Raw genomic sequence first — 9,755 nt, 5'->3', positions numbered from 1 at the left:
GAGGGCATTTGAGACCCTGCGGTAGTGTTTATGCGAGGCGCCGGTGTTGACACTCCCCGAGGGAGTAGATGATTTTATGGTATTTTGTGATGCACCATCACAGGCTTGGGGGCAGTACTCATGCAGAGGGGACGAGTGGTAGCCTATGCGTCGCGGCGGCTGAAGCCGCATGAGACTAGATACCCGACGCACGATCTTGAGTTGGGAGCGGTGGTTTTCGCTCTCAAGATTTGGAGACACTATCTATACGGGGTCCGTTGCACGATATACACGGATCACAAGAGTTTGAGGCACATCATGGACCAACCAAACCTGAACATGAGGCAGCGCAGGTGGCTGGATGTGGTCAAGCACTATGATTGCGAGATCCTTTACCATCCTGGTAAAGCGAACGTGGTTGCGGATGCTTTGAGCCGCAAGTCTGTTGGGTCTTCTACCCCAGCCAGATGTATGAGGATAGCGGTGGATTCCCCGCTGGTGGGTTTGGTAAGAGATGCTCAGATCGAGGGTATGAAACCGGAGAACTGGAAGTTGGAAAGGATTAAGGGCGAAAGCGCCCGGTTTGTTCAGGATAGCCGCGGGCTATTGACCCGATATGGTCGGGTTTGGGTTCCGATGACCGGAGGAGTCAGGAAGACAGTGATGGAGGAGGCTCATAAGTCTCGTTTTTCTATTCACCCGGGGGCCACCAAGATGTACCGTGATTTGAGTTCGAGTTATTGGTGGCCTGGTATGAAGCGAGATATCGTTTGGTACGTTGAGAGGTGCTTGACCTGTAGGATGGTCAAGGCCGAGCACCAGAGGCCGCATGGTAAGCTGCAGCCTCTGGAGATTCCCATGTGGAAATGGGAACGGATCGCGATGGATTTCATCACGAAGTTGCCAAGGACAACAAAGGGATTCGATGCTATATGGGTCATCGTGGATCGATTGACCAAGAGTGCTCACTTCCTAGCCATACGGGAGAGTTCGTCGGCAGAGAAATTGGCCGACCTGTACGTCCGCGAGATTGTCTCTCGCCACAGAGTCCTGGTTTCCATTGTTTCTGATCGGGATGTCAGGTTTACTTCACGATTTTGGCAGAAGTTCCACGAGGAACTGGGTATGAGGCTGCATTTCAGTACGACGTTTCATCCGCAGACTGATGGACAGAGTGAGCGGACCATCCAGACCCTAGAGGATATGTTGAGGGCATGCGCCATTGATTTCGGTGGGAGTTGGGATTCCCACGTACCGCTTGTGGAGTTCGCCTACAACAACAGCTATCATTCCAGTATTGGCGCCCCGACTTTCGAGCTGTTGTATGGGCGGAAGTGTAGGACCCCAGTCTGTTGGGGCGAGGTTGGGCACAGGGTGATAGGTCGGACAGAGGTAGTTCTGCAAACCACTGAGATGATACAACAGATTAGACAGCGACTGCAGACCGCTCAGAGCCGGCAGAAAAGTTATGCGGATCGGCGTCGATCTGAGCTGGAATTTCAGGTGGGTGACATGGTTCTCCTGAAGGTCTCACTCTGGAAGGGTGTGATCCGTTTCAGGAAGAGGGGAAAGCTGGGTCCCCGCTATATTGGGCCGTTCAGGATTGTTGCCAGGGTGGGCAAGGTGGCTTATAGGTTAGAGCTTCCAGAGAGCTTAGCCGGATCCACAACACATTTCATGTTTCGCAATTGCGAAAGTGCGTTATGGACCAGGAGGCAGTGGTGTCGTTGGATGACATTCAGGTCGACGAGCGCCTGAACTATGTGGAAAGGCCTGTGGCGATTTTGGAAAGAAAGAAGAAGATTCTACGGAACAAGGGAATACCTTTGGTAAAGGTACAATGGGAACATCGGAAGGGATCCGAGTGGACGTGGGAGCCGGAGGCGGAGATGCGCGAGCATTACCCGACATTGTTTGTCCCAACGGACTTCGAGGGCGAAGTCTAGTTCAAGTGGGGGAGAGTTGTAATGCCCCGATTCTCAGGTAGTATTTTAAATAAAATGTTCTTGGTTTTGGCCCTACTCGACGAGTTGGTTGCCCTACTCGTCGAGTAGCAGCGGGTTGGATCGCGAATTAAGTGATCTACTTGGCGAGTCCTTTGTGGGACTCGGCGAGTAGGAGCTGGAAAGTGAAACCCTAAATCTCGGGGTTTTCACCTCTATTTAAAGGCGCCTTAGCCTCCTGTGGCCTCTTTACAGTGTTTGAGAGCCCTCCTTAAAACCCTAATTCGCGTGTATGCTTTGGTGTGGTGTTTGAAGCTTGGAGAAGAAAACCTTGGAGGAAGAAAGCTAAGAGTTCAAAGGAAATTGAAGCAAGGAAGGAGTGGGAAGCAGGAATTACTTCAGCTGTCATCTCTTGTGAAGGTATCAAGCTGTTAATCCCCTTCTTTTTCGTTCTAGATCTCCTTGATTGGAGATTAGGGTTCTTGGTTGGATTGTAAAGTCATTTTCTAGAGTATAAGCCAAGATCTGAAGATGTAACTTCAGATTTGAACTGTCTATGGATTGTAGGACCATAAAGTTCTTAGCCTTGGCAAGATTGAGCCCCTCCCTAAGTGTGAAACCCTATTTCAAGCATAGTTTGGGATTTTTGAGTCAATGGGGCCTTGCATGCACGTAAAGTTTGCAACTTTACGTGATAAGCAGGCCTAAGGAAGTTGGATCTACCATTTGGGGCCTTGCCATGGCTTAAAGACGTCTGCATGATAAAACAACTGAAGGGACTCGGCGAGTCGCAAAGCCGACTCGGCGAGTCATATGAAGATGTGCATTAAACTCGACGAGTTGGATGAACAACTCGGCGAGTTGGATGAAGATGGTCATAAAACTCGACGAGTTGAAGAACAAATCGGCGAGTCGGATGAGTTTTAGCCAAGGATATGTTTGCGTGTATATCCGTCGAGTTGCAAGGAGGAAACTCGACGGGTGGCCTTAAGGTTTGATCGGGATTCGAAGGAACTCGACGAGTCACCCCGATGACTCGGCAAGTAGGAATGTGCTCCAAGAACTCAGCAAGTTGAGGTCAACATGGACTGTTGACCTTGACTGAGGACTTTGACCTTGATCAGGAGTTGACTAGTGGGTTATGGAGTGCCTTATAAGGTTAAGGACTTATGAGTATATTGTGCTATGGTTATAGGTGGTGGAGCCTGTGTCAAGTGATCCGATAGTTGGAGTTTACCTTCCGAGTCGACATCTGCGATGTGAGTTATCCTCACTATATCGGTAGGGTTTACGACACCAAGGCCGTCCATTTGGTTGTTATTGTTATGGTATGCTACATGTGATTATGATCTGCTCGATTGGAATCAGGGTAGACAGTATGTTATACTCTTATGATCCGTAGGGATTGGTATGTTAGTGACCTGTTAGGTCGATACTCTAGTTACGAGTGAATTCTATGATTGATGACCAGTGAGATTGATATGTTTGATGTTTGTATATGCCAGTATATGATAGTATGCGCACATGGTTACTTGCTTGTTGGTTGGGTTGAGGCGGTCCTGCTTTGTGCTGAAGGCCAACACACCCTCTGAGCAGTCCGGGGAGACTGTAGGCCTACGTGGCGGACCAGTCATGCCGAAGGCTCGGGATAGATCCAGACAGACTGTAGGCCCAGTAGGGCGGACCAGTCCGACCGATGGCCCAGTATGCATGTTGTTTGATTGATTGTTATTGATATGGTTTCTGTCAGTATGGTATTGGTATTTTGGGGGTAGCTCACTAAGCCCTCGGGCTTACAGTTTTCAGTTTATTGTTTCAGGTACTTCAGGAGATCGAGGAAAGGCGAAGGCGTGACCGTACCGCTCCTCATCCTTACGATCTATTTTTTGGACACTCTGATAATAAATGATTTGGAAATGTTTTGTAAAACTATTACTATTTGGGTTCTTTTGTTGATATTAAAAGTTTAAATTTGGTGTAAATTTTATGGGTGTTAAACGTAAATTCACTTTTTACGTCATTCAGCGTCGTGCCGGTTCTGTCGCGAAACTTCGACATGTCATAACTTCTTCGTTATAACTCGGATTTCGGCGTTCTTTATACGTACGGAATCCTTGTAACATATACTACAACTTAGTTAAGATTACTCCTTCTAAATAATCTTCCATCAAAAAATAATTTTTGATGCTCCTTGTCTCTAAATTGACTAGCCCTGATCTACGGGCGTTACACTATGTCTGTCTGGGTGCATTGAAGTTAGGATTCAAATCTGGGTTAAGAGATTTTCTAGGTCTGGATGGTACTTTCATGAAGGGCCCTTACCCTGGGCAAGTGTTAACTGTTGTAGGGTTGGACTCAAACAATGGCATATACCATGTAGCATATGCAGTGGTAGAGACAGAATCAACAAGTAGTTGGACCTGGTTCTTGGAACTGTTACGAGAAGATCTGGATCTGGGAGCAAATTCAAACTTCACATTCATTTCTGATAGACAAAAGGTGTGTATCACCTAACTTTTTTTAGTACCATTTCTAAATACATTTGCCTAAATGATGTTGAATACATTGAATTTTGTTTAGGGAATAATACCAGCAATGGAGAAGGTATTCCCTAATGCAGAACACAGGTTCTGTTTGAGGCATATCCAGGAAAACATGAAGAAACAGTGGAAAGGAAAAGACTTAAGTGACCAGCTTTGGGAGTGTGGTAGAGCAACAACAGTCAATCATTTTAAGGGAGCAATGGATGAGTTGAAGAAGATCAATGAAGAGGCTCATGCTTGGTTGTGTAAGATCCCAGCAAACACTTGGGCTAAATCTCACTTTAGTGGTAAGTTTCTAGAAATTTATTGATAAATTTTAATCTTCCCTATTGTGTGTTTACTATATGTGTAATTTGTTTCTCTTAATATCTATTATTCAGGAAGGGCACATACTGATTGTTTGTTGAATAACCTTTGTGAGGTATTCAATTCTAAGCTAGATGAAGGTAGGGATAAACCTATTATCACTTGCTTAGAGTATATTAGAGAGTATCTCATGAAGAGGTTATGTGTGGTGCAAAAGGAAATAGATAAGTGTGAAGGACTTCTAACCCCTACTGCAACTACAGTGTTTGAAAAGATTAAGACTGATGCAGCTAAGTATGTGGCTAAATACAATGGGGCAGGAAAAGTACCAAGTGGTAAGCACATGGCAAGACCAGTATGTGGTAAACTTGAATGACCAAAGTTGCAGTTGTAGGTTTTGGGAGATTACAGGTTTCCCATGTAGACATGCTGTTTGTGCTATATGGGACAAAATTGAAAATGGTGAAAATGCCCCACATGTTGATGAATGGATCCATCCTTGCTATAGGTTATCAACATGGAAAGCCATGTATTTCAACAAAATTGATCCATTGAATGGACGTTCAATGTGGCCTAAAAGTGACTGCCCATTCACTTTACTTCCACCAAAACATAAAACACAGGTTTGTATTTCAAGTAGACTAATTATATAGTAAACATGTGAACATGGAATGAATTCAATTTTAACTATAGTATATCAATATGTGTAGGTTGGTAGGCCTAAGAAGAAGAGAAGGAGGGGTGTTGATGAGCCAAACAGCCAAGCTGGTAGATTGAGTAGGAAATATCTGGCAATCACTTGTTCTAAGTGGCATAACAAAGGGCACAATTCCAGAACATGTAAAGGGCAGGGAGGCAGTAGTGAAGTTGGAGGGGGCTGCAAAGTATATTTAGTAGTTGGACCTGGTGCTAGTTTTGTAGGTCTTTTGAAACTAAAGTCATATGTAATTGTTTGAAGATGTGTTAAGAACTTTAGTTGTTATTGCATGTAATGCTTGTGATGTAGGTCTTTTGAAACTTAAGTCAAGCTTGTGTTGTAGGTCTTTTGAAACTTAGTATGATGGTTGTGTTAAGAACTTTAAAAATTTGCATGTAATGGTGTGTATGCAGTATGCCCATTTTGGTAATGAATTAATCTGTTTTGTGTACTACCCTTCACAGATCAATTAATAACATTGTACATTTCAATTGCAAATCAAAATCATCTTAAATGAGCATTTACAATACACTTAACAATTGCATTTCAAAAACATTCAAGAAATTGAACAATCAACTATTACAAACTACATTCCATTACCATTACCATTACCACTCCATTACATATTAATCTGATACATAAACCAAATACAACAACACCAATTCCAAAACCCCCTACATAAACTGAAAGCAAAAAAACCCCTATTCGATTAAAATAAAAAAAACTCCTACAATGGTTACAAACCAAAAACCAAAACTCCATTACCATCCAAACCTTCACAAGATACTTAGAGATTAAAATAATACCAAAAAAAACACCCATGAACAAAACAACATCGGCTGGTAGTTCCACAATTCTACACTTGCAATGGCAACCCTCTCTTCCAATCGGTTCATTGATCTTATCAAACCTGGAATCACCACCAATGCCCTAGAACATATAGGAGGATCAGACCATTGAAGGAACCCACATCTTGTACAGTTCCAAAATTGTCTTCCAGGGTTACAATCCGTCCATGAAGTGATCTTCATTGCTTCATTCCCACATCTGCAAGTCACCATCTTTGAATCAGAAGCGATTGAATGTCGTGAAGGGTGCAACGGTCGAGCAACAGTGGAAGAACAGTGGAAGGGAGAAGAAAGATGACGACTGATAAAGGTAAAGGGTTTGCCCAAAAATCGGACATGCAATTTCTTTTAAAGAGAGAAGGTTACAAAAGAAATGACGAAATTACCCCTGCAATATAATATTAAAAAATGAGTTAACGGTGAAATGCTAACGGAGTGAGCCGGAAGGAACATTTGTTAAAAGTTTTGAAACCACAGGGACCATCTATGAGGTTTTTTGAACTTATGGACTAAACTTGATATTTTCGTAAACCAAAGGGACCATTTTTGAAGTTTTGTCTTTTATTTTTAATTTTAGTTTAGCTTTGTTTTTGTGTTTGACGAGTCGTGTAGTTTGTGTTAGGGTTTCACACCTTCGTCGTTGGATCGCTCGACGATACCGTGGTTTCAGGTATAATCTGTAAAACTCTTCTTCACCTTCACTTTCTGATGCGCTTCTTCGCCCTCTTTCTGTAGCGATGATTGTTTTTACTCATGTGTTTTCCAGCAAAAGTCGAACATAATCCTGCTAATGTCTCAGGTACTAACGTTCTCATCTATAAGAGGCTTTTGGGTTAACTGACTGTAAAGATCAGATCTTTCTCTAGTGTTCTTGTTTCTTGCCTTTTGAATTTTGAATTTTTAGGTAAATGGTTTACAGTGGGTTAAAAGCTATAGTGTGCTTGATTTTTCTTCTTCTGGATTAGCTGGCTGTAAAGATCGGGTCTTACATATCTGGATTAAGTTTTGGTACCCTAATAAATATATCCATATGTGCTAGGTTTTGCTTTTAGGCGTTGTGTTAGGAAGATACATTGGCGTGAAGATATTCTTATTTAGGATAATTATTTTGTTTTGATATAAGAAACTGAGTCATAATTTCAAGCTAAGTAGATTGTAGTTTGATACATTTGCCTATTAAACAACAGTTTCGTGGAAAAACATCTAATATATGTCAATTTTGATTTCAGTATTAAACGGGAGGTGGAATTATAGTAATGTCTTCCCTGATTCGGGCTGCACATTCCCAGGCTAAGCTTCTAAGATGCTTAGGCGGGACTAAGAATCTTGAGATGGGTAATCCACGTTCGTTCGATTGTGCCTAATGATCAGTCCGGCACTAATGGTGTGTTCTATATTTTGTCAAAATTTAAAGCACTGATGTCTGCACGACGTGATTTTGATCAAATGAATAAACAAAACGTAGTTTCGTGGAGTGACGACCTAATTTCGGGGAAGTTCCCAAAGGGGCTTGCTTTTCGTTTTCTTAGAACATATAAATCAAAATGGGTTTCAAAGCGTGATCGGGATTTCCGCCTTAACCACTATAAATCTGCACTCGTGCTTACGTCTTGTATAATAGTTGAGGACGTTTTTTTAGGCAGACAGTGGCATGGGTATTTATTGAAATCTGGATTAGAGTGTCATCCGTACGTGAAAACTCCACTTGTACACTTGTATCGCATGTTGTCGGATGTGGTAGGGGCTGTGGAGGTTTTAGTTTCTATCCCTCAAACGGATACCTCCACATATAATATGTTCGTGGTTGAAAAAGGTTTCTTGGATGAGGCATTGAATATCATAAGGAAAATGATGGCTGATGATATGGTGTGGAACAAAACTACTTATATAGGTATGTTTGGTCTTTGTGCTCGCCTTAAATATTCCGAATTGGGGAATCAAGTTCACAACAAGCTGCTAAAGAGTGATGTCGAGCTTGATGTTTCTGTATGTAATGCAATGGTCAAGATGTATCGGAACTGTGGAAATGTTGGAGATGCTCTGAATGTTTTACGTGCGTATAAAGCTCGAGACATGGTTTCATGGACAACAATGATGCATGGTTCCTCAGATTATGAGTTCTTTGAGGCTTCAATAAAATTATTTTCGAAAATGCAACATGACAATGTTGTTCCAGACGAATCTACCTTTTGTGTAATACTCGATGCTAGTGCTCAGTTATTCTCTATGAGTTTGGGAAATTTATTCCATGCATTTGCAGAGAAGACTGGATTCAAGGGTGATAAGAAAGTCCAGGATGCCTTGATCAGCATGTACCTAAGGACTGGCGACATTAAAGCTGCGGAAAAAGTGTTTTTTAGTATGACGACTGATGATATCAGAACCTGGGATATGATGATATGTGGATACCGCCTTCATGGTTTTGGAAACGAGTCGTTGGCTTTGTTTCAAGAAATGTTGGAATCAGGGGAATTAGATCCTACTTATGCGACTTTTGTTGCTGTTCTCAGTGCCTGTGGACAGTTGGGGCTTGTGGAAGAAGGGTTCTACTATTTTTATGAGTTAATGAAACAGAAGGGCATCGAACCTGATTCAGTGCACTATACGTGTATCATGAAAATTCTAATCAAGGCTGGACAACCAGATGAAGCTTTTAATTTCATGGCATCAACACCATTAATCAAATTCGATTCCTATGCTTGGAAGATCATGCTCAATGCTCCTCATGTTGATAAAAACAATATGGTTACCCGACTTGCAGATTTGGTCCCTGATGAATGGTTGGCTGATGAGAAAGAAGCTTTACAAAGTTTTGGAGCTGCAAACCTCACTGAATTGACGAAAATAGTTAGGGATAGAAATAAAGAACCTGAGCTGAGCTGGGTTGAGGTTAAGAGGCAAACACATAAGTTTGTTTCGCTTGTCAGTGGTGACCCAGAATTTGCTAAGCATCATAAAATAATCAAGTCTTTGTTTGCTAGTATTAAAGCAGATGCTGGTAATGTTGTGGAAGACTCATGTGATGGTTATCACAGCGAGAAGCTTGCAGTAGCTTATGCCCTATTGAATGCACATGACATGGCACCAATCTTTATCATAAAGGCCTCAGGGAAGATGTGTGATGATTGCCACTCTTTTATGAAATTAATCTCAAAAGTCAAAAAAAGGTTGATCACAGTGAGAGACGACAGGTATTTCCATCACTTCCAAGATGGAAGTTGCTCCTGTGCAGATTATTTTGGTTGATACGAGGACCAACTTGCATGCATATATACAGCCATTCTTCTTATGAATCTCACTTTTATTCTTCTTATGAATCTCACTTTTGTTTAGGCATTCTTAATTTTCAAGAAAATAATATTGTAAAAAAAAACAAACGTAATGCTGCGTACATTGTCGGAAGAGGAATTTATGTTTGTTGGATGTGTGATTTTATCTA

General features: G+C 42.1%; 2 protein-coding genes across 5 annotated transcripts; both read left to right on the top strand.

The window, feature by feature from the left end:
• Positions 1-4,229: 4,229 nt before the first annotated feature.
• LOC145115560 (uncharacterized) lies at positions 4,230-5,941 on the top strand. The gene is made up of 6 exons (XM_079051873.1): positions 4,230-4,421; positions 4,503-4,752; positions 4,846-5,106; positions 5,183-5,394; positions 5,482-5,655; positions 5,882-5,941. Exons 1-6 carry the CDS (start codon positions 4,230-4,232, stop codon positions 5,939-5,941), a joined length of 1,149 nt encoding a protein of 382 aa, XP_078907999.1.
• Positions 5,942-6,916: 975 nt separating this feature from the next.
• LOC145147795 (pentatricopeptide repeat-containing protein At5g39680-like) lies at positions 6,917-9,755 on the top strand. Of its 4 annotated transcripts, none has more exons than XM_079075102.1 (3): positions 6,917-6,986; positions 7,083-7,115; positions 7,546-9,755. In XM_079075102.1, exon 3 carries the CDS (start codon positions 7,736-7,738, stop codon positions 9,560-9,562), a length of 1,827 nt encoding a protein of 608 aa, XP_078931228.1. In that variant the 5' UTR covers positions 6,917-6,986; positions 7,083-7,115; positions 7,546-7,735; the 3' UTR covers positions 9,563-9,755. The 4 variants fall into 4 exon arrangements, with proteins under 4 accessions (XP_078931228.1, XP_078931231.1, XP_078931227.1 ...); XM_079075103.1 differs by having other exon boundaries at positions 6,929-6,986; positions 7,052-7,115; XM_079075105.1 differs by lacking the exon at positions 7,083-7,115.

This window comes from Lactuca virosa, chromosome 1 (genome assembly GCF_052849685.1).
Source record: "Lactuca virosa cultivar CGN04683 chromosome 1, Lactuca_virosa_CGN04683_v6, whole genome shotgun sequence".
NCBI classification, from domain to species: domain Eukaryota; kingdom Viridiplantae; phylum Streptophyta; class Magnoliopsida; order Asterales; family Asteraceae; genus Lactuca; species Lactuca virosa.
Note: the sequence above shows the minus strand (reverse complement) of the source record. Positions and strands in the feature narration are given on the sequence as shown.

Coding starts and splice junctions, on each gene's coding strand:
- LOC145115560 (XM_079051873.1), top strand. CDS start 4,230: ATGAAGGGCCCTTACCCTGGGCAAGTGTTAACTGTTGTAGGGTTGGAC. Junction 4,422..4,502: donor TCATTTCTGATAGACAAAAG/GTGTGTATCACC, acceptor AATTTTGTTTAG/GGAATAATACCAGCAATGGA. Junction 5,656..5,881: donor AAGTTGGAGGGGGCTGCAAA/GTATATTTAGTA, acceptor GTGTGTATGCAG/TATGCCCATTTTGGTAATGA.
- LOC145147795 (XM_079075105.1), top strand. CDS start 7,736: ATGTCTGCACGACGTGATTTTGATCAAATGAATAAACAAAACGTAGTT.